General features: G+C 39.1%; 2 protein-coding genes across 3 annotated transcripts in view; both read left to right on the plus strand.

Moving 5' to 3' along the window:
- The first annotated feature begins 6,679 nt into the window (after nt 1-6,679).
- Nucleotides 6,680-7,778, plus strand: LOC137998854 (uncharacterized). The gene has a single exon (XM_068844695.1). It carries the CDS (start codon nt 6,808-6,810, stop codon nt 7,270-7,272), a length of 465 nt encoding a protein of 154 aa, XP_068700796.1. The 5' UTR covers nt 6,680-6,807; the 3' UTR covers nt 7,273-7,778.
- A 4,183-nt stretch (nt 7,779-11,961) lies between these two features.
- Nucleotides 11,962-25,000, plus strand: part of LOC137999541 (uncharacterized) — a 64,345-nt gene continuing 51,306 nt past the window's right edge. Inside the window, exon 1 of one of the 2 annotated variants that reach the window (XM_068845335.1) lies at nt 11,962-12,028. The gene's annotated coding sequence lies outside the window, so the exon portion shown is untranslated. Of the gene's footprint in view, nt 12,029-20,158; nt 20,284-25,000 lie in introns of those variants that run through there. The other variant, XM_068845339.1, reaches the window with a different exon arrangement.

Consider the following 25,000-nt stretch of genomic DNA (forward strand, 5'->3'; position numbering starts at 1 on the left):
GGTCATCACAACAATAAACGAAAGCTAACCTTTTTAAAATGGGTGCTTAGACTTAAATACTGTTGCACAATGCTGTTTAAAATGGGTGTTGAGGCTTAAGTAAGCACTATTAGAGATGCTGCTTACACATGGATTAACAGTACTCATTCGAAATAATATTTTTAGGGTAGTCCATTTGGGTAGTTTATGGACTGAATGTACCGACCCCTTTATTTCCGTCGGGATAGTTTAACAGATTTTTTTCTTATTTCAAAGAAGCATTTCCTAGTGAACAGTTCTAGTTCTCAGGGGGAACTGATAAATGGTTAACTTGATAACACCCTCACGAACTTTTAACTACTTTTGCTTGCAGAGTCCGACGAAGTCAGACGCGTACATAATGAAGATCTTAGAAGCTGTCTAGTGTTATCACTTGCTTTTGTCCGCTGCAGTGATCATAGCATTTGTGAACTCCTGTACTGAAGCCCATCAAGTTGTTTTCAAGCAAAACGTGATCCTCTTTATTTTATTTATTCAGTTATTTGCTTTACTGAAGACTCTTTCAAATTCGAGTCTTACTGATCATAACAACCTAGAAGCTACTATTAGTGGGTTATCAAGGATGGAATTTTCGATTGAATCTATAGACGTAGAATTCGCAACTGCTTAATAGTTCTAACATATAAGAAATTTTGTAACAGTCACAAGAACTGGGTGCAAGTTTCTAAAAGTGGTCATAGAGTCTAGATCTGGTATCTCGTGGGTGGTTCACTGAATGGAGAACTGACCGCAGTCCACGGTGGACAACTTGAGACCGTTTCTTTTCTGTGAACCTTCGTCTTAATTCCAAGCTTTTCCAGCATTTCAGAGACTCTCTCTTCTTTACCCTATCAGCGCAATTCCCAGAGGTCTGCCCGCCGTTGCATTACAGAGGAGCAGTACATTCCAACTGGGTCCAAACAACTTGAGTAGGGTAGTTTAAGTGAAAGGGTTCGCAGGTTCCGTTGAAGGAGACTTGGGATACTTTTAGCTTTCCACGCGTTATTACCTGAACCGTGCTCGTTTCATTGGAGTTCGTGAGATAAACTTGATGGACATCGAAGTATTTTATGTGATCCATGGAATTAAAGTTAACTTGCCATGGAGAGTATGTACTTATGCATCAGTCAATTCCAGCAGTGCCCATCTCCCCCCCCCCCGGGCTAACCCCCGGGCATTAGCATTTTTTTTTTAACAATGGGCAAATTCCCCGGGGTGGGGACACATAATCTGCGTAAATGCCCCGGGGTGGGGACGAAGAAAGAGGGCAAATGCCCCGCCCCCGGGATCGTCGCCTTCCAATAGGCGCCTGTATTCGCAGGCTACTTTGTCTGTCAAGAATCAAGACATCTTAAATGATCTTTCATCGCATTTTACGCTCGCAAGATCTGTCTTGACGATCGCATCATTTGAATTCGCAACCCTTCAGTGTTTCATAAAAATCCGCTTTCATGAATTTAAAAATTGCTAGGCTAGTTTTGAATGCGAAATGCGAAGTAGTCGTGTTTACGAAGTCTTCACGTCAGTGATTGTTTTGTGATATTAGTTCACCTTGTCGCTTTTATATATTCATATACTTAAGTATAAATGAAGAAATACCTAAAATTGAGAAAACATACCTTTAAAAACATGCACAAGTTTTTCGAGTCCGTGACGGACAAGCCAGTCTTTAACGAAGGCCTCGTCGTTTCCGATAAACTCTTCCATGTTAATTCGAAAACACGTGTGTCAAATGCCCGGGGGTCTCCCCGGGGTAGGCTAATGCCCAGCCCCCGGGCCGCGATAAAATTGCGAATGCCCCACCCCCGGGACTGACAACTTCAGCAAATGCCCCGCGGTTGCCCGGGAGGGGGGGGGGGGATGGGCACCGCTGGAATTGATTGATGCATTAATTCAGTGGTGTACGTTTTCTTGTCACTCTATAAAGCACGTAGCACTTACTTGGGTTCTTAGCATCTGCCAATCAGCCTCCTAACGTTTTAAAATTTTGGTTCGAGTGTTACGGAAATAATCGGGACAATTTTCATTGCTAACTTCAACGCTAAAAAAAGATCACAGAATAAAAAAGTCACGTTAGGGAAATATTTTTTTTCTCAGTGTACTTATTGACCTTCGATTTTTTTGCGTCACATGCACAAAATCCTCTTTTGGCTCAACTCTAGAAGAAGCTCCTTTAAATATGATATTCACAACTTACCAGAACCCCCTCATTGACACGAGTTGAATTAATTAATGAGTGATCCCCAACTTACAATATACATCAATATCCACTTCCAGAATAATTTTTGATGTTAACCGATCGATCATTGCCGTAAATGTTTGGCACTTTAGAATAAATCAAGCCAAAACGTACCGAAAATGTTGAAGCCACCGACAAAATGACGTTATGCTATAATGCGCCGATCAAATCGAAACTTCAACATCCCCCCCGGGAAAACCATGGGCATTTGACTATCCTCTGTGCCCGGGGAGTTGGGAATTTTACCTTTGCCTGCATGGGGTGAGGAAAATTGAACCGGAAGTGCCAGGTTTCAAATGATTTTTTTTCGGGCGCCGAAGTCGCTAACATCTATAAAACACGTGTTTGGACGAGATGGAAGAGTTGAAAGGAAAAGGAGATGAAGCATTTGTGAGCGATTGGCTTACAAAAAAGGTCTTCAAAAGGTCTTTATTAAAGAAGGCAGGAGCCGACGACGATTGTTCTTTAGTAGGGTATGACAGACAAATCCGATGATAGGGTAGGGCATTTGAACACCATTTTGGCTCGAGGGGGCGGGAATTTGAACGATCCAATCTTTCAAATGCCCGGGCCTTGCTCGGGGGAGGGGGGGGGGGGGATGTTGAAGTTTCGAGTTGATCGGCGCATAAGTGATTGATTCTTTCCAAACACTCAACCCAGTGAGTCTAATAGATTTTACTCGCTCTCAACGCCAGACGATTGTACTAGTCAATGGGCCACTTCACGGATGAATGGGTGAACAACATCTACAGAGGTCAGTAGTCTCCTTTGATTAAAAAAAAACCCTTTAAAACAATCCATAACTTCAATGTTCGACCACGCAGTTGATATCGCATTTTCAAGATTCTGAGGTTTAACGAGCTGAGAAGGAGGTTAAAAATATCTTCGCTCATCGCCTTTTTCCTTGCTCTTGGCCTCGACTAGTGAAGATCACAAATCATCCAAATACTTTTGTTGAAAATATTGCAACTTTGTCAATGATACCGTCAATCGAAGTATGACCGTTTTAGGTGTGGTCGACTAAAATCCTACGATTTATTGATTGTGGATAGAGAGATAAATCATCTTTGAAATGTAATATTTGCCCATCAGTTGAGGCAACACCGATCACTTGAGTCCAAAAGATTCAATATTAATATTATTTCCTTTCGGAAATACCTCGACGACTAAAACTGAAGTTTCTTCTGTGTATATTGGTTTTCGTTATTCCGCCGCGGTAAAATGTCTGAAATGTGGAGAACTTGTTGTTGACAATATGACACCTAACTAGCGATCCTTAAATTAAAACGAAACAAATTTTCTCTCCGTATAAAAAAAGACAGACCCGCTCCTTTGATAAAATATTGAATTGTTCAGTTTAGGCAATGCATCTGAGTCAAGGAGCACATTGAGAATGTTGCCAAAAGAGTTAGTTCAGGAATACTATTGGAAACTTGAGGAGAATTCGGAAGTTTGTCGAGAGAGGCACTTTATAGTTTCAATATATATAAATGCTTTAATCCAGTCATATTTTAATTACTGTAGTGAAGTATGGGATACCCTAGGGAAAAGGCTCTCTAAAGGCTCCACAAACTTCAGAATAGATCAGCTCGACTGATGATGAATCCGGTTATTCAATGATTCTCCTGGCACCGACGCTTTAGGTCTCTTAGGCTGGGAGAATCTAGAAACTCAACGGGCTCACTGGCAAAGGAAGAACAAATGTATTAAGTAGTCAATGGGTTGGCTCCTCAATACCTTACTGATCTTTATATAAGAATGATATATCACATTATGACCTCACTTCAGTTAACCTTGTTACTTAAATCCCTAGAACAGGGCTTACCTATCTAAGATAGAAAAATATAACGTTGAAACAAAAGAGTACTTTTTTGGGTTCAAAACTACATTCACAGGAGCATTTAAAAAAAACTGACATCTCAAACCTATGACGAGGCCTTAATACGGTAAAACCAGGACGTCTGGGCGGTGTGCCTTAGATATAAGTGAAAACGAATGTCCCTTGTTGACAATGAAACTCAAAGGATTAAAAAATATTTCTTTCCTCAAATGAAATTCAAAAACATTTTAAAGTAATCTGTTTTTAACATAAAGGGATGACGTTTTCATGTGGGCGACCTCAATTTCGCATTTTGGTGACAACAGATCAAAGTTTTAAAGTTTTTAACCAAAAACCAAAAGAAAGGGTACTTCGCGACAACTCCGTAATCAGTTTCCGTCAGAATTCTAGTCGTCACCGAACTAAATTATAATTTCACCAATTTTGACAGCTGGCAACTGTTGAGAAAATTAAACGAGCCTTCAAAATTCGTGACACCGGGGACCGGTTGCTCGAAGCCTGGTTAGCGATAACCCTTTGTTAAGAGGCAGTAAACGCCCACATATAAGAACACTTCTTTTCAGGTTTAAGGCTGATCGTGTTCTTATTAGAGGGGTGCCTAGTGAGAAATCAGCCTGAAAGTGTTCTGAAAATGTTCTTAAAATTGGTTTCAGAAATACTTTAAATTATGTATTACTACAGGTTTAACTAACATACAATGCTGTTTTGTAATAGATTTTATAGTTTGTAATGGTCCTGAACGCCATAGCACTTTGATATAAGTTACTGTATTGTAATGTTTCTTTATCCTAATACCCTTTCCCTTTGTATTAAGAACATGTTTTATTTTTCAGGCTGTGGTGCTTTATTGGCCAAATTTCAGCCTGATGTTCCTAATCCACTTGTTCTTATATGCGGGTGTTTACTGTATCAAACCTATAGGTTTTCCACGGTATTTAACGCTGGTTTTCACCGAGCAACCCGGGCCAGAATGTCGCAAGCTGGTCTAAAGGGATTTAAAACAAGAATAAAGTTTTTTTTTGTTTGAAAAGAATTTTTTTGAGATCCCTCAGTAGGATTCTAAGACTTCTAATAATCGTGACTCGAACTCCAGGATTGATTTTATGTTCCGCTTCTCGCCTTTCATTTGATTTCATGGGTAGCTTTTAAGATGAATTTTACACTCCCACTGACACAAATTTGAATATTACAAATAGTGTGAATTGTTCTTGTTCGTCTTCCAATGTTGTCAAATTGTAAAATTCTTAGTCGATCAGATAGTTTCGGCGGCCAGCAAGGTAAATGCTTTCTGTCTGACTTGGCCTTCGACTATTACGTTTCACCTGCTACATGTAAAGTGCGCAATTCCCTATTGCGTAGGATAATTGCTATTTTATGAAGAAGGCTCCCCAGTTGGTAAATTTAAATTTATTGAGTTTATGAACTCACTTCGTGATGAAAAAACTTCTTTTGTCGTCACTTAGATAGTTAACGGTCAATATTTTTTTCAGTTATAAAGTCGATTATCTTCACTCTTACCCCACGATAGCTACTCCCAAGGAAGTTATCTCAATTTGTAACATGACCAATGCACATTAACTAGCGACAATACTATTTGTAGATTCGACCGACCTTTTTTGCCGAAACATCCACAGATGTATTTTGGCAGAACGCTTTATGGTAATCCCCAAATTTCCTCTTTCGAATGAGACGGTTTCACTATTTATGGTGAAAATAGGTGGAACTGTAAATTAAAGCAGTCTGCTTCAGTTTCATATCTTATCGCCTGGCTAATGCGATCAACTAAGGGGCGATAAGGTGACACTTCCTATTATGCTAAAAAACACACACCTCTCAGTTGCTCCAAATTCACTATAGTTTTGTGAAAAAAGAACCTAATCAGTACTAGCAAGATTTTCTCGGCCTTATATGGAATTTAATAGGGTAACGATTCGTGCGTAAGATGACATTAACAACAGCATCAAAATGTAAAAACGGTGTGAAATAAGATAAACAGGATTAATAAGAATTTTCCGTATTTTTTCTAACAACACTTTGAAACTTTGCTGACGTCCTTTTCAATTTCAGACCAAAACGTTTTAAAAAGTGAACATGCCACCTCAATTTTTTCAAAAACATCTCAGACAATCTTTTCAAAGCCATGATCTTCAAATTTATTCACTGTGGGGGAAGCAAAAAAAACCGAAACACGATAGCTATTTTATTTTGATATTGACGCAGCTAAGCAAGAACATAATTTATTCATCATTCACGGTTAATTAACTTGCTGTTTTTTTTTTCCGGTTGGATACCAGTATCGAAGAAAACCACAAATATTAAAATACTTCTTCATGAAGTGCGTTCAAGATAAAATCGATCCCGATCCCTGCGAGATTATTGACCGCAGATCAACACGAATCGGGATGATTCAGGAAGGAACTCGTGAAATTCTGCTTCAGTAACGCAACACGTATTGGCTTTCTCGTCAAAGCGACAAGATGACGTCACGAAAGGAACGCACTAAAAGGATACGCGGCTGAGCCAGTTTGTTTTCGTGTGGGCTTACGTCATTTCCTTAAAAAACAAAATAAAAGGATTGTAAGGTCTCTCTCGAGGTCAGTCGTGGTATTGGACTAGTAGCTTCGCCGATCTGAGCGTCTCCACAGCCTACAAAGTCGAAAAAACCAACCTGAACAAGTCACTTTAATTGTGGGAGGACAGCCAAGGAATTATGAACACTACTATGTCTGAAACAAAGTCTGGTTATTTAGTTTTAACTCCAGACGCCAGTCGAAATCGTCACGTCAGATTGATGGCATTTGCATATACCAAGGTGGCAGACCCGTTCGTGGTTTTTTACAGCGATTCAATGGGTATTTGGAAAAAGCCCTGCGCTTTTTTGCGATTAAAATCATGTGTAATCACAGAAAATAGCGATGTTTCATTTACTTTGACACCGCAAGGAGAGAGGATTGGAAATTCAACTGGAACGCTGTGCTTTTGTGCGGAAAGCCCTAAAGAGAAACAAGAATGGATTAGAGTTTTAACAGACTTTCAGAGAGAGAACGAAAAAGCTGTCAAAAAAATCTGCAACAGGAGATTGAAAAACGGCCGAATGCTGCCTGTTATTCAAGAAAGCTTTTCCGAAGAAATCGGCGCTGTAGAACATAGAAAATCGAGTTTAATTCAAGTTTAAAAAGAACCTATCGAACTGAGCTTCCATATGCCAAGCAACGTGGGACAAAATCATGTCCAATGCGTGGACAAAAAGAAACAATGACTGTTTATACAAATTTCAAGTAATGATGAAAGCAGAATGCAGAATTCAAAACCAAAGAGAGTTATATTTATTAACATGTGAAGATAGCAGACTATTTCGTATCGTGTTTATATCGTTAAAGTCTCCTCAGTTGTAAAAAGTTCGTACGTGATGTCTCAGCTCAGTTGCGTTTCGGTGTTTGTCAATAATACTTATATGGGCAAATAAATGCCCATCAGTTTATAATACATCTGTCTACAGCGAGTGACAGCCGTTTTAAACGTGACTAAAATCTCAAGTAGGTAGTTGTCAGTAATACAAAGGCATCATGCGGGCGAACGTAATATGTACAAAAGAAATGTAAATAGTCCTTTTGAACTTTCATGTTGATTGCTGAGAGATGTCGCTTCAAAAAGGTTGCCATTGAAAATGGCAAAGAAAAACGACGATGCGAAATCATTCAAGACTAAAAAAGATCACTGGAAATGTATTCTTATTAAAAAGATAATAATTTGAAGATAATTAGGGTTTGACACTGTTTTGTTCGTTATTTTTTTGTAAATTGAAGTCTGGAAGAGAGATTAAAATTCGACGGCAAGTTTAAACTTTGGAGTTTAATTTTCGTTCCAGCATTAAACGTGACTGGCGCTATGTTCCGGTGACGCTGAATTTATTTTTGTGTAATTTCATATATAATTGTGATTAGCATTTTAAAAAAAAAAAATCATTGTTTTCATTTCAATATTTTGTCCCTGAACGTCTGTGGGCGACGCTTCTAAAATAAATCAATGATGATTAAGCTGCCGTCTCAGAAAGAATATTTAAAGGAAACTCGAGAGAAAGGAAACGCGACAGTTTAATTTAGCGAGTAGATTTCCAATCTTGTACTGAAAAAGGCAAAAAAATTAAATAAATAAATAAATAAATAACAACTAGGATAAGTGAATCCCTGAAATAAAATGTTAGAAAAGAATTCTCAGTGAGGAATGAAAAAATCCAGCTTCCAGAGGTCTCCTCGCCAAAACTTGATGGACTTGGTCGGTAGGTAAATGTTGCGCAAGGTAATCCTTCTGCAAACATCTTAAACCATCAGGCTTAACCAATTGTTTTAAACAGGCGACTTAAAATACCTATGAGTCAAAGCAATATACCAGGGTTCTTATGCAACCGGAAAATGAATAAGATTATCACAAATTACTTGGATGGCATGCACACGCACATAAGAAATCAAGAGTGAAGTTGCTTTTTTGCAGCAAAGGAGGAACATGGCATGAGAGAAAATTAGTCAAATGGCAATGGTGAAAGGCAATGTTAGCATACGAAAATATTCTTTCTTTCGGCTTTAGCTTTAGTTTACCAATATCGCTGCTACATACACAACTCATCCTGTATGTGCAAAAATGTGACGGCCCTGAGGGAATTGGTGTTTGTCACGATATGCCCCGCATGGCCCCAATTACGGAGTGTTTGACAACGAATCGCTACGTACGGCACGTTTTGGATGCAGTGGTTCTCATTTCGTTTTTCAACCGATCATCACTCTTTAAACACCTCCCTTGCTTGATACTTTGTGATATAAATTAAGCCTCTAACGAGAGCATAAAGTAACTGCAACCGTTCCAAAAATAGGGAAGAAAGGCACAGGGAAAAAAACAGGAACTGTGTAGTGTAACCTTAAATTTGTGTTTAAAAGAATGAAATTGAACTTGAAGCTCTGGAGAAAAGCCAAAACCGAGAATTATTACGGAAAAAGTGCTCTTATAAGTGCGTAGAATGGGAAAGGTATTGACACAGCTAACCAGGGAGCAGTACAAAGGGAAAGAGGGCGAAAAAATTAAATGGAAACAGTCAACTGCGCACAAGCCTTGAGATCGTGATCTTTCTTTTCCCGTCATCCATAAAAACACTTTGTATTCTGTTTTTTAGCTGTTATAGCAACAAAACAGTGGACTACGATCGGCCATGCTGGATCTGAGTGGCGATCTATTGAGCCTTAGTGGAGGAGGCGAAGACATGAAAGCCAAGACGGCCCATAGCGTGAAGCAGATTCTAAGTGAAACTGAAAGGATCATCGCAGATTATGAAGCGACTTGAGCATCTCTAATGAAGCCTGAAGATAGGCCATTTCTGAGTTCATGTCTACCTCCTCTTCAAAGAGTGGAGTAGAGTTTTTCATTTGTAAATTTATGCCGTGATTTCAGTTTCGCAACTCACCATGCAAAGCGGACATCCAACACCTCTAATGGAAAAAAATAAATTGGTTTTTTTAAAAGGGTGCTAAAAACACCAGCCTGGTATGTTAGCTACGCCATGCTGATGAGGCCCAAAAGGCCGAAACAGCTGTATATGACTGCTAATTGACCGGGAGAATTGGTTGTGCGCATACGTGATGTGTTGTCCACACCGGGTTGGTGTTAGCGTCTGTCACCTTGCTTTTATTGTTCTTGTTTTTTTTTTTCAAATAACTGCACCTGATGTCACCATCGAATTTAGCAAAGCAATGCAGATGACAGCTTCGTGCAAAATCGTTGCTCCCATGCCCGTACCTACCCATGCCCTGAAACATTACTGACAAAGAAATTAAAGGAGATTGCAAAATGCTGTGTTCTGATAGGGCCGGTGAATACGAAGGTTGTCAAAGCATCCACAGCAAGGAGACCACACGCAGAACAGATGATGGGGGATTGATTAATTAAAAAAAGCCAGAGAAAGCGTGCTTGTGGGAGGTCTCCCCTTTTGCGCATGTGTGAGGGAGGAGGTTAGAAGGTGAGAAGCATGGCGCGCGTGGCTGTTGCCCGAAATAGCGCTAAAAAATGCACAATCTTTTTACCGTTAAGCTGGAAAAAGTTAACAACATATTAAAGAATGGCATTCAGTGCTTTCCATCATCATGGCAAATTTGTCTCAATAAGTATGCAGATGTGTTTCATGCTGCCGTCAAAATTGACAACACGTAAAGTGAACTATGTAATTATTTTTCCTGAGTGCGCGAGCTGGCGGAATTCTGCGAATCCTGCAATCTGATTGGCTCTGGGTGCGGGGGGGGGGGGGGGGGATTTTTATATCTTGCCCGCCTACCCGGGCTGAATCCTAGCCCTGTTTACTTGAGCTTGTGTAGTGACCTTTAAATTTCCATTATTGACGCCGAATCCGTCCGTTGGCGTTGAGATAGAATTCAAATAAAAATATTTCTCTTATTAACGTTCAGTTTGTAAGTCGCTTTAAATACTGCATTCGCTATCAAGCGCGGTGCGAGTCAACAATTACACAAGTGATTTCCGAGAGGAAGAAAGAGAGAGAGGAAAAAATAAATAAGTTATTTACCAGCTAAGGGTCGCCCCGTATAGCAAAAATAGCAAAAAACTGTGACCTACCTTCACAGTTTTTCCTTATACGGACCTCCCAGCTGGCAAATAACATTACCATATATATAAAACACTACCATGCAGAAGCTGTTGTTAATTCTGAAAATTATGCAATGTAGATTCTTCGAGAAGTCCTACGCATACTTCGAATTTTATAACACTTTATTAAGCTTATCTCTTGTATAATCCTCCGAAGAAAGAACGGCATTGTAAATTTACTCTTCTAGTGGAGTTTATTCCGGCAGCATAAGTCAAATTAATGGTGCGCTGAGTCAATCGCCTTCACAGCCCCTGCGAATAACGGTTCTTAGGATACCGGCTTCCTCGAAAGACAAAAGGGAGACATCGTAGTGGCATAATTTACGGCATTTTTACTCTGCTGTAATACAAACAAATGGCTAACATACTGCAAGTGGTTTTCTCGCCCAATCCCTGACTTCTCGCGATAAAATCAAATTTTCCACTCAGTTTAAAATCAGCTGATTAGTCGTCTTTCCGCCGCATTGTTTATACGCTGTGATAAGTGTATAAGTTGCGTTCAATCCTATGGACATAACTGGATAAATTAAGTTCAATTCTGTTAAACTTGGTTCATCGCAAATATCTGCTCAAAACTATCTTTTCAGAAAATACATCATAGAGTAATGTACGGCCCTCGGTGCTTAGTTCAGCAGCCATTGGATCGGTGGGGGATAGACATAGAACCGCTTCTATATTGAGGTCGTATTATATAGGTTTGAGTCCTTTTTAACCTCAACTTAAAAGTGTCACATTTAAAAAGTTAACATAAAAATGGTTGAAACAACCGGGCTAGTAAGGAAGACAAACACCACCCCACCTTGAGAATTCCAATAAAACACCAACTTCAAGGATCTGAACTGATCAAGTTATCAATGCTTTAAATGAAAAGTGTAGGTGTTCAGTTATCAGTACAACTTGAACTTTCACAGTTGCCAACTATTGATTGAGGAGGCCGACCCATCAGTAAGTTCATCCAAGTTCGTCCAAATTTTCGACTAAAAGTTTCTGTGCAAGCCACTCGCGCATCAACGCATATCATTAAGCAAGGAACACACAATTTATCTAGAAACGGAAAATACATTCTTTAGATTTGCTGATGAACAGTTTGAAATCAATTTCCGGTCGATTATCTCCAACGACAGAACAATAATTGACAGCTGCTTGGATTAAAACTAAACTTTCCGTGTTTGGTTTCTTCAGTTTTAAGGGAAGCCCTTTGCCGCGACTGCTCAAAAGTGTGGCACTATTCACCAATTTTCATTATAAAGCCAAGGATATTCCTTAGTTGTGAAAAAATCGCACCAAAGGTGAGTATTCATAATAATAATTAATAATTATTATTATTATTAAACATCGCCGATTACTTCTAGCTTCTTAGAACTTAGTCTGTATGTCTTCTCCTGGTCTCTTTAAAATACCATGTTCTTTATTTACAAAAACGCCGTCTCACTACATGAGCAAAAGTAAATGATTTTCAATTTGTTAGATTCTCCGATGAAAGCTTTTACGAGTCCTTCGCTGCCGGTAAATTTAACGTAGACAGCGGGGAAAGAGTGTACATACATCTGTCGAAGAAGTGTTCAATCGCTCCTAATCAAATCCCTAAGTTGTTGTATTCAACCTTGAACACATTTGCTCCCGTACATTTGATAGGTGATTTTCCGAGTTACGAAACCGTTAGAGTTCGTTCTCAGCCATCGATCCCTCTCAAGTCAAACGCCCCGGTGTCCGGTGTGATATACACGCAACCTGCATGCAATGATCAGTGAATCATTAATCAAGGGTCAGCTTTAGAAACTTTAATTTAAAACTTGGCGTCAGTGAATTAAATGAATTTATTCCATCTCAAAGGTTTCTGGATACTAAACTCCAGGTTATCGACGCCGTTTGGTTCTCTTTTTGAAAGGCTAAGTAAACACAGAGATGGAATATTGTGTGATTATAGTATATGAACTCACGCAACAACTGTATACAAATCGCTGTTTGTGAGCTATTAACTGTGTTAATTTCAAGCACATTTCTTTTCGATTGTTTCCGCTTGCAGCGCTATGAGACGTAGTATCTTCAACTCGTATCGTAAGCATAGCTTTCGATCAGTTACAACACAGCAGCCAGTTTTTTTACGATGACTATAGGAATGATCACTATAGATTAGAGCATTCTGAAGTCAACTGCCAATGAAGCATCGGTTGCTTAATGAGCCGGATTGCCACACTTTGCTTAATTTGTGCTGCCGATAAAAAACTAAAAATGAAATTTGTCAAAAACGTGAATCGAACTCATTGGCACTGTTTTCGACAGGAAGCAAAATCGTTTTCCATCGAGAATGTTATCTTGAAAAAGCTGACAGGCCCTTTGCCTTGAAAGGTGAAATTTGAAAATCTAACCTATTGTCTGAGGACGCCTTTTTATTTGGACAGAAAAAAAAAATTGTCTTCACAATTAACAAGGTTTGATTAAATTAAGCTATTCAAATTACCTAAAATAGGAGTCAGATTCTTCATCTTACGCTTTTGGTCGGCTTCGGTAAACGAAAAATCTGTGAGCCTGGTATAATAATCAATTGGAAGGTTAGATTGTTTTGAGGCTGTCTCAGTTAAAAAATAATCAAATAATTTATTAATCCAAATGGTAATCTAACAGCAGTCAAGCAACAAGCTGAGAGGGATGAACTTGAACAAGTAGCCAGCAGGAAATCTCATATTCTAAAGGTGGGTCAACATAACAAGACTACAATATACAAAGAAAAGAAAAGGACTAAGTCATTGCTACAGTTCAAACTATTTTACCACTTTCAGGTTGTAGTTTTTCAAATGCCGGATTCAGCGCGTTTCTTAGTAAAATGCAGGTGACTTGGGAAAGCCAACTACCGTCTAACATCGGGATTGACTACAGCGGTTTTGAGAAGTTTGAGCCAGTTAATTCCCATAACTGAACTATTTTTATTGCGTATTTCGAGTCACCGTGAAGATGAAGGGTTCATTAATTTAAGGAAGAGTAGTATTACCGATGGTTCAGTTGAGAACTGAACTTTTCTTTTGTATACCTCAATCTTAAATTATATTATTGTTCAAGTGTTCCTCAGTTTAACTTATTGACGGAATGCAAGCGCCAGCGCAGGCGGCTCTAAGTACTGTAGTCTTTTGTTACTTGTACGTTACTTTAAAAAATAGTATACTGATAAATGTGAACAGGGTTTTAAAGTTGTCAATATAATACAACGATTATTAGAGTGGAAAAGTCGCACGGGAACGAGGACAAAAGGTGCGCATGCGTAAGCCAAGCAAAACAGCTGATGAAAATTGTTATAAAAGGCAACTTTTCAGTGGCATTTAATTGCCTTTCACATTAGCAAGGAATCAGATCTCCTGTCCAGCTCGTGCTTTTCTTTACATATAACGGAATGCATTACAAACACACTGGTATTCGTGTATTATCTCACCGTTGCCATTCCATTAACCAAAAGAAACTTTTAAGTTAAAAGTTTATCAATCTGCGATTGTTTTTTCCTCAAATCAAATTCCACAGCAGGGTTTTCGTGCAAGACATTGTTATCTTTGGCTCTTGTATTCAATTTTATCTCATTCATTTCTCGCGGCTTGTTAACACCACAAAAACTCAAACCGATAAGAGAACCGTCTGTAACTTGTTGATGACATGATCTGTGACCACACGTTTTCAAGGTCTTGCAAGGGGTTAGGGGAAGTTGTTAAATAGTATTGTTACAAGAGAGGCTGCGTTATCCGAGGACCATTTGAAAACCTAATAGAGGCCTACGAATTACGACTGTCTCCCACCGCAAATCATCATTACATCTTAACAAAACTGAACAAGTATAAAAGAACGTGGAGATTTTATCTTTTCCAGGTTTAAGTTTTTCTGGGATAAGCTCTATAATAATGGCCGTCTTTTAAGAGAAGAGCATAGAAATGCTTTTATTTAAACTGTTTAAATGCGGAACCGGTTTAAATGAAATCCTTGAAACGGAAATCGGCCAGGGTGAACGCTACCTGAAGCCTCATGATCTGAAAGCACAGCAATTTGCTACTATAATAGTGCGGAAAGTGGTGAGGCCATCCCCTTTATTTTCTTAGTTTAGTGACGTCCGACCGACCCAAATGTTTGGCATTTTCGAGAAAAAAAGGTTACGGTATAGTTAAACCCTTTTTCCCACGTTGTCTTAATTTTACAACAACATCAACCAACTTTTCCGCCATATTGATTTTGGGTTCACGTCTTTTAGTTTTCCTGGATCCACAGCAATGATGCTGGAGTACCAGGCCTCCGATTCCGAGACTACTTATGATTCTTGTGATTTTTTAAAGGCTTTTTTAATTTTTTCAATCCGACCGTCCGACCCAATATCAGGAGTCGCATTCGACGCTAAACGAAAAAAAAAAGTGGGGGAGGGGGTGGGGGGGGGGGGGGGGAATGGCCTAATGATACTGTGTCCGTGAGATAGATGATCTTCTTGTAGTTTGGCAACGGGCGAAGGAAATCGGAATCCTGCGTAGGAATCGAACCTACGACCACCGTAAGCCACCGCGGACACTGTTTATGAATCCAGTTAAACCACCTGCCCGCCTCACTGCACAAATCAACAGCACATTATGGCTCTTATTTTGCATTATAATAGAGTCAAATTCCCAAATGATTTTTTTCTCTATTGTTCTGTGCATATCACCAACATGGCTGCTGTGGCGTCAGGTGAAAACCATCTATAGTTAGAACATCCTACTGGTGCTACCCAGCTTAGACTCCGATTTCCATAATTGTTTCTTTGGCCGGGTGCTTTATATCAACTAGTATTTCGCGTTTAATTTGTTTGTAACTCCACGCTTTTGGCATATCTGTGGAACCTTCAGCATTTTTACTTTCGGGTGACTTCATAGTGATTTTGTATTAGGGAGCTTACGAAACCACGACGCCGACGGCAACGACGACGCTACAAAACAGTAGGTTTATTGAGCAAAAACAATGGCTCTACACGCTCTGCAAGTGCGTTTTATGTTTTGGTGCATTTCTTTGCCGTCATCTCCTAAATGACGACGTGAAATGACTAAATTCAAGGATCTGTGGAGGACGTTAGCACATGACGATGAATTTTCAGTTCTCTCTCTACGCTTCCAACCCACTCATACCAGTTTAATTCCTTGTCAATTACTACACATTCTTAACGCGGAACGACATAAAAGAGTTTCGTAGTGATATGAATAACGCGGATTTGTATTTTTAAATGAAGTCCTCGTAGCCGTCATCGTCCTCGTTTCGTAAGCTCCCTATTATCAATGACAAGGCGGTGTGAAGATTACGTCCTGAGACCCGGATCCAAGTATTTCGATGGCGAATCTCGAGTTGACTTCCTCTTTCTAGCTTCAAAAAGTTGTCTTCGGGAACTCACTGAAGACACCGACTATGTTGAGCGCTTGCAGTACACAGCATGATGAGTTTACAAAATAAACCAAAACAGAGAAACGTCTTGTTATTTTCAATAAATTTATGGCTCGATTTCAAATAACATAACTTTTCGACGAGGAATCGGCCATAATCCAAGGACTCCAGCTAAAACCCTTTTTTCAGACAACTTCCTCTTAGCCATAGAACACTCCATGGTATTAAAACTGCAAGAAGCTTAAAGGTGAATTGGCACAGAGGAAAAAACACTCAGTCAGGAACAAAGTGTGAACCTCTCCAAATCATGCCCAATAACAATTAAACAGGCTGAAATTAAGCAGTAGAGGAATTTTTCAGTGTTTACATACTCTCATCTAAACACGAGGGGGAGTTGGGAGAGTTCAAGACAGTTATGCAAATCCCAGACGCAGTCGAGGGTTTACATAACTGTGGAGAATTCTCCCAACTCTCCGAGTGTTTAGATGAGGCTATGTAAACACGGAAAAAAAGTCCTCAATTGCTTTTATAAAATGTTTCTCAAAAATAATCCGACAAGTGAAGGAAAATGCTGTTTTTTTACTTCTTGATTGAAACAGATCAGATTTTCTTGATATATGAACGCTCATATTTCCTACCGGTCAATGTGACGTCACAGCCGTGTTTACATACTCTCATCTAAACACAGCTATTGACCAATGAGAGTGCGCGTACTATCCTAATTATACAGTCTAAACCATTTCTGTCCTTTCTCTCTGCTTAGTCAGTATGAATTTAAGATGTGATTCTCGGTGCACGTTGGTTTTTGTCGAGCCACGCAAAACACTTTCGGATATCCTGGGGGTCATCCAAGATATATTTTAGAGCTACATAAGATGAAAGCTGGGTCGACTGGTCTCAGACTATGGTTTTTTTATAAGGAAGTTTACTCATACCAATCGAATAATTCTTTCTTCCTGCTTCTGAGACAAATACTTCCTGAAGTAAACAATCATGTCTATAAATTACACCGCTCTGACCCATAATGCATACAAGTGACCTTACTTCAGTGTTTCTGAAACGCATTACCATTTTTAACGAGCTTTGATAAGGCTATATGTCAAGGATTATTCTTTTACTGGATCTCCCGACTAAGTCGCTCGCAGTATCAAGTCACAGTTTGGGGAAGTAGAATCGCCGATAAATCATGTTCCCTCTGGCAACGATTGTGAGCACCTTTGAACTGAAAACAACTAAGATTCGCTTAATGTTACTTACTTAAAGGATCCTCATTTTTTGTTTCCAATTCATCTCTCACGACTGACTGTTCTCAACCCATGCATTCATCAAATAGGTTGTACTGCATTATTTCTATAAATTTAACTTCGCTGAGTATATTTGACTCAATTGTATGAGTTGCTATTGGCAGTAAAAGTGCTACTTCTTTAGCACTATCTTGAACCTATAAAAATCAGTGCTTGCCACCTTCTCGCAAAGCAAGTATTTCAACAAGAAATTCAATCTAAGGTTCCGTCTTCAGTTGTTTACTTACAAGTACTGTCATACAATACTATTTAAATTATTTGTGGCCCACATCGATGCCACAAAAGCAAGTATCCTCGGGCTATTTCGATATACATGATCGACACAGATCAAGACCTGGGGCAGCATTTTTAATGATTGACCTGGATATATGTATCAGTTGTCAGACGTCTTTTTAAATCAAAGCTTAAATCTTTGGTCGCTTAGTGTTTAGTTAACATAGTTTTGAAGTCCAAACAAAAATACGAATTAATTTTTGAGGTCACAGGGGCACCTTAATTAAGCCTTAAAACCAAAAACCAACTAGAAAGAATTTATGTCGAACAGTGGCTATGATATGATTTACATAGCGGATTTCCTATTCCAATGAGCTTTGCATCGGTAATCCAGCCAACCCGGAAACCCCTGAATAAAATTAATGATATACAACGAAGACAAGGCCACCACAACGGGGACAGCTTCCTCTACTTTTTTGCAATCATTTTTTAACCGGTGTTCCACAGAGTATATGGGGACTTTTAAGAGCGTTTATCAGCAAGAGCTGATTTGTTGTTTGGCTCGGTTGATACAGCATCGGATTACGGTACAGGGATGATACGGTCAACTTTGGTAAAGGTAACGTCTCTGCTTACAAGCGAGAAGGCCCATCAGGCCGGCGCTCATCTCCGGTTTCCGTAACATGAAGCGACTAGGAATATTTCTACTCTCCCCTCGATGGGATTGCTAGTCCATCGCAGGGATACCCCCAGCATTAAACTCGTCTGTACCCATTTATACACCTGGGTGGAGAGAGGCACCGTGACCTGGCTAAATTAAGTAGAGTAAAGTGTCTTGCCCAAGTGTCTTGCCCAAGAACAGAACACAATGTCCCCGGCCAGGACCCGAACCCGGACCACTCGATCCGGAGTCCAGCACTTTAACCATCAGGCCACCGCGCCTCCTACAACTTTGACCGGTACTTTACTCAGGGTTTTCAAGTGACGGAAGAGAAAGTGCGCCCTTAGAAATCTTCTCGGTTAAAGACCGAATCACACACTATTCGCAAAAAGTGCCTGTGGGCAACAGGTTTCCGCCGATGTGGTCAGTCCTGTTCTCTTCCGCAAGCGTGACTAACTTGGCGTCATATCTCACGGCCATGGAAACAGAAGAGGCCATTAGTCAAGAGGAATCGAATGTAGCTGGGAAAAAACTGAACTTGGAAATAATGAAGTACAACGTAGGTCAACTTTAACAGGGTCTAGGAACATGAACAACAATGTATGTGTAGTCATTGATCTCTTACAGGGTTGATAATTTTGAACGTCATAGTGGATAACCCAGCTTACTTCGCATAACTTCTTACTGCTGCAATGATAACCGTCGGCGGGATCATGCATTCGTTGACACAAAGCGTTTTTGAAATGGTTTTTTTTTTTAACGAAGCTGGTGACCAGTCCGCTTCTTTATAACAGCATTTTTTCCTCGTAGTCCTCTTAGTTCAGTAAAACATTTACCTAAATATTTAAAGAGAAAGTTATAAGGAAAACTAGTGGGACACCGAGGAAGAGGAAATGCAAACCATCTTGAACCCTTCAAGAAAAGTGAATAACTAAAAGACGTTTCTATAAAAAGACGGTTCTCGGAAGGCAAGGAGCAATAGCTTGCTTTCAGTTTTAAAGGAGGACAACAAATCTTAAAAAGAAACTCTTTGTAATGAAAATAATATTCAAATACTTGGCATTCGCAGCGCCGTAGTGACTAATCCTCCACAGGGAACAATTTGACATTATGGACACTATGGCGACATAATTCCTTAGAGTTTAAATATACAAGTCGTTTCCAATTTAACTCGTCTCGTCTCTGAGTTTGAAAATTCAATCTTTTCCCTGTTGTGCCCCCCGTTGCCTTGGTGGGTGGGAGATCAGAGGAGTCTCTGATTGTTAGACTTTTTCTCGATCGATACATCGACACTTCCTTTAAAAACACAAATAATGTACTTATTATCGGATTAAAGTTGTATTAGGGGCCTAAATATGACCGCTGATAAGTATAAGACATACTTATAATCCAGCATCCGACATAATCACCAAACAAAAGCACTTCAAATACTGCGCATATTGTGGAGATAAAAAGGTCGTGGCAAAAACCTTTGGGCCTATCGTTGCCCGCTCAATACTTGCATGCAATTTTAACAATGCGAAAAGCGCTTAGATAAATATACTTTAAAGGAATTTGTCGTTCCCTTTAATGCCGTTGGAAGGTAAGATTCGAATGGCCGACAGTTGAGGCAAACACGGGTCTACTTGCGTGACACTTGAAATACACTAAGTTACGCAAAGTCTGCCGTTCGAGTGAAATCTCTTAAGAACTAATTACGAAAGACTCCTCGCTAATACTATCAGCGACTAAGGAAAACGATCTGAGACTTTCACAGGGAACAATTTTCTCCAGTGACACCTGCAATCTCTCCTTCTAATTGGAGGAAGCGCTTTCAACAAGCCATCATCCACACATTCCTCTATCGTGTTTTCTGTTCCGGTACCGCCTGAATTGTAATTCATGAGAGTCTGACATTCTTTCGGACAAAATTCTCTGCCCCTTCGGTTGTGCTAGACGTAGCTGCAGTCCAGAGGCGTACAAAATCCTGACAAACGCAGGCAACCAAGAAAAGGTAGGATTTATTACATTGTGAACCGTCAAAAACGAGTAATGCCAACGGAAGGATTGAAGACGAGCTGATGGCAACTTATATTGAGATGTAGACACTTGTTGGAAGAATGTTCAAAAGGAGCCTCTAAAATTGCTAAATGGCCGAGGTAAAGCCATGGTGAGGCGTTAATCCTGCAAACTTTCGCCCGAAGGTTTCTCGAAGCATTCAAAGAGCATTTGTTCATGTTAAGTTGAAATGGTGCATGCCTGGCTTGCTTTAACAGGAGAGTCCATTTATAGGGCCCATGCTTCCCCATGCTGCACAAGACTTTTTTACTAAATGTCTTTCAGAAAAGCTTAGCCAAGTCTTTTACAGGATTCACTGCTTGACTTTAATGTGCGAATGACCTTAATGCTATTCATGATGACGATTTTTATACCCCCAGCTTAAAATGAAACGGCCGTTACGTATCTTGATCTTCACCATTAAAATAAGAGGCGTTTCCTGATTTATGTTCGATGCGCTGCATTACCAAAGGTTTTCATTTTCAAGGCTCAGTGGGCAAACGTATATTTATGCTGAGGAATCTTTAACGTTATCAACTAGTTCGTACATCATGCATAAAAAGTGGAAATTTTCCAAGTTTGTTTTTGAGCAGTTGCTATATGCCAATTAGCTGGAAGTACTTTGTGTAAAATCAACCGTATGCCCAAGCCGGCAGACAGAAATACGCCCATCTAATTTCTACGTAATGCCTAATTCCAACTTTTCAGGTAGGTTTTGTTTTGCCCTAGACCTACTAAGCAAGTCACAAAAGAAAACCGTGAGGTCGGTCCTGTAAATTTTAAAATGTATAGCAACGTGGTTGTGGTCATGGGGATTTATATAAACCGCTTCACTCCACGACTAACTACACATGCCATCGAATGGGACAAGATAATTAACTGTGTAAAATCCAGGGGTACTTACAAAGACAATTGAAAGCCGGTCGTTTTCACTAAGGGCTCTTTGATCTAAGTACTATTCAAGCGGATTGTTATAACATGCCCGTTTCATTTAGCAGTGGTAATTGAAAAACTGACCTTCATCGGTTGCCGTGCATTAACACAATTAGCTGTTGTTTTTAATATGATTCCGGACTAAAAGAACACAAAGAAGGTACCTCTTAATTTAGAGAGTGAAAAAAAAAAAAAGGACAGTCAACCGTATTCACCACGTCACTGCTGCTACCGCTTGATATGATGTTATTTAACAATTGTTCCATGAGCGCGCGTTGGATATGAGATGATAGATAGCCAACGAGGCGCGTAGCGCCGAGTGGGTTATAATCATCTCATATCCAACAAGCGCGAGTGGAATAATTGTTTTATTAAAAACGCCCCCAAAATATAGAAAATTAGACTACAATAAAAATAAAAAGGCCCCAAAAATCACGCATATGCTTGCCGTGTTTGTAGATCATGGTATAATGGCTCATAACCCATGATGGCTTAGCCAATCAAAACTCTCGAATTGCATTATCAAATGATCCAGCTTTTAATAATTTGTGATATCATGCAGGAAAGGACTTAATGAAGAGAATTATGAGAGATTTCCTTTTTAGCAACGACGCATAGATAAAAGTAGCCTAAAATACAGGATTGTGGTACACTCTTAACACAGTCGTTTCATTCCTTCAACCGAGTTAGTGCATGGCTTTGTAAGTCTCAAACTTATCTAAATGATCCCAAGTGCTCGACTACCTGGGGAAACTGCAGATCAAATTAATTAAAATGAAATTATACCGCAAATCAAATTATATCTTGGATTTTGGTGAGAGTAACCTGCGCCCTAAGAGAACTCTCGTTCTAGTCATGATTATAAATTTTTAAACATTAACGCCACAAAGGATGTATATTTTTATTCCTTTTTTCCTGGTACCCTAAGGATGTGGAACAAACTACCGAAAGGCATTGTTGAAAGTAATTCTCTAGAGACATTTAAGACTAACATTTCTAAGTACTTTACTGACTGATTTTAGTATTTAAGTTATTTTTACATTAATTTATTCCCTTACATATTTATTTCTTTTTTCACTTCACGTTTTAGTAGATATAATTTTCATTGGTATTATTTTAACTTTTGTTACATTCTTATACGTTGGTGTGATGTCTAACGACACTTTTACCGACGTCCGGAAATGTAGATGTCGATGAACCAACAAACTCAACCCACATTTGAGCCATTAAGACAAGTTCGGAAGCTCTACTACGTAGCAAAAGTAAGCACTCTTAGGAGGTAACCAGTCCTATTGTGCTAGGTTCAGGTAAATTAATAGTTATTTCTCTTCTCGCTAGAAATGACCCAACATTCACAAAATGGTTTAATTTCATCCCCTGTAAATACTGAAATGAAATCGTGAATCAACGACGCCATACTCCATGGGAGAATTCACCCCGGCTCCTTGCCTATGTAAAAAATGTCGAGTACTTTTCGCATTTATAAGTGATGGAACTGAACTCGGAACGAGGCAATACTCAATAAACAAAGTCGTGTTCAATTTTAACAGTGCTGGTATAGTTCGATTAACAAGCCATCATAGTTTTTGGGTGCTTTTACTAGCTCGGTGACCATCTACACTCTGGTCAGTGTCACGAGCCTCAACGGTAAGTGTAAGCGATCGAGTCGTTACAAACTCACTTTAAAACGGCACAATTTCATATCCACCGTCAGTGCACCGTACCAAGAATTAAACCAAATTAAACAAGCGGCTTGGCGTGTAACCCTAGCTTTAAGATGTCTTTTTAGCAAAAAAGAGACGTACAAAGAACACCAGTTTTAAATTTAAAAGAAATACACACTCAATGAAAGATTTTCTAGTCAGTTCATTTTGCTGGTTCGAATAATTACGCGATAATGAATAATCCTTTTAGTTTTTTGACTTATCATCCCGTACTTTGGGGTCTTTGGGCTTTATTTGACCACTTTAGTTTCATAAATGCCGAGCGATTTATTTTTATCCAATTTGTATTCATGCTGATTAGACCTTCTAACTTCAATTTGGTTTACATATTTTTTAAATTTTGCCCAGGCTAGAAAGACTTCTTAGCTTTTCCACAAAAGGATATTTGTTTTCGCTGCCATAAAATTTGGTCTTGGTCACCAAGCCTTGCCACATAATAAAACCACACCACATAATAATATTGCCACAGTACATGCACTATGACAAACTCCAAAACAGTTAGGTGATAGACGAACTTCATTAAAGGGAACTCCTCGTGTTTCACTGTGTTTCACTGAGCGTAACAAAACTAGTTCAGGAGACTATCAAGCAACATGCTCATTCTCGCAACATTGTCATATTGTGTAAATATCAATTTTAATGCTATGATTTATAAACTCTGGAAAAAAGGAACGCAACGAAATAACACTGAATAACAGGAAACTTGTTTTCTGTTCAACATGGTAACCCATTCTCTACGTTGTATTCACTATTATGATAATCGTCAATTCCTAATTTGCTTTGAATTCACTATTCTATTTTTTTTTCTCGGTATTATCGTTTATTTAGAAGACTAAAAGCTTGATATGGATTATGGGAAATGGTCATATATTTTTTAAAAGAAAACTGAAGTGTATAGACATAGGACTCGAACCTAGGAATATTGATTAATCCTTCACCTAACCACTTGACCATGACCACCTCATCTCTAGCTTTTCAGAGGCAATCTTTTTAACACTATTAATTTGATGATGCTGTATTATCTCTCGGCAATAAACAGTATTAAACACTTCCAAACTTCGCGACAAAGCTAAACATTTTAAAATCAAAGCTTCGGCCTAAATTATTAATCTAGCTAACGCTAATTATTCTTCAGCAGCTTAAATAAATGTTTTTTAAGACACGAATAAGTACATTGTATGATTTTTTATTTCGTTATTTTCTTTGCTACCACAAGTCCTGGGACACAGTGTCCCACATTCACGACAATAATGAATTCAAATTCACGATAATAGTGAATTCAAAGCGATAATAATGAATTCAAAGCAAATTAAGAAGTAGGCCACACGAGCGATTTTTTGCTCGCACCGGTGATGTGATTTTGTTCAAATTTTGTCGCTTTGCCTGCACGCGAGTGTGGCTGACAAATTTTGGCGACAAATTGAAGGCCGCGGGAATCGCATACTTCAAGAGACCTGGGCACCGTAAACAAACAGTCCTCCTTTAATTTCATTGGCTAAACACTCTTTAGTTGCGTCGCAAGTGCGGGCAAAAAGTTGAAGGTTGCCAAGCGGGCAACTATCTCTGCGATTTTGTCGTCAAAGTTTCAACTCCGGCGACCTTTTTCTTGCGATTTTTTCACCTGTCGCGTCGCCACACGTGTGATATACTCATCGCGCGCTGACGACACGACAAAATTTGAAAAAACCGCATAACCTGCGCGAGCAAAATATCGCTCGTATAGCTGCGGCTTAAGTCCTTTATTCCCAGTATTATTATTGCATATCACACACTGAGAAATACATGAGAGCAGCCAAAGCCGGAGACTTAAATGGCATATGGTCAGCAAACATAATGTAAAGAATTTGCATGAATAAAAGAAGGCTTTAACTAAAATTAATATAATACTAATAAAATAAAATGAAAAAAGAAAAAGACTGGTTGAGAATACTTAAACAACTAAATATGACAACTTAATTTACAAATAAAACAAGCCATACTTAACACTTAATTATTAAATGATGACTATAAAAACTA

The sequence above is a fragment of the Montipora foliosa genome, chromosome 4 (genome assembly GCF_036669935.1).
Source record: "Montipora foliosa isolate CH-2021 chromosome 4, ASM3666993v2, whole genome shotgun sequence".
NCBI classification, from domain to species: Eukaryota; Metazoa; Cnidaria; class Anthozoa; order Scleractinia; family Acroporidae; genus Montipora; species Montipora foliosa.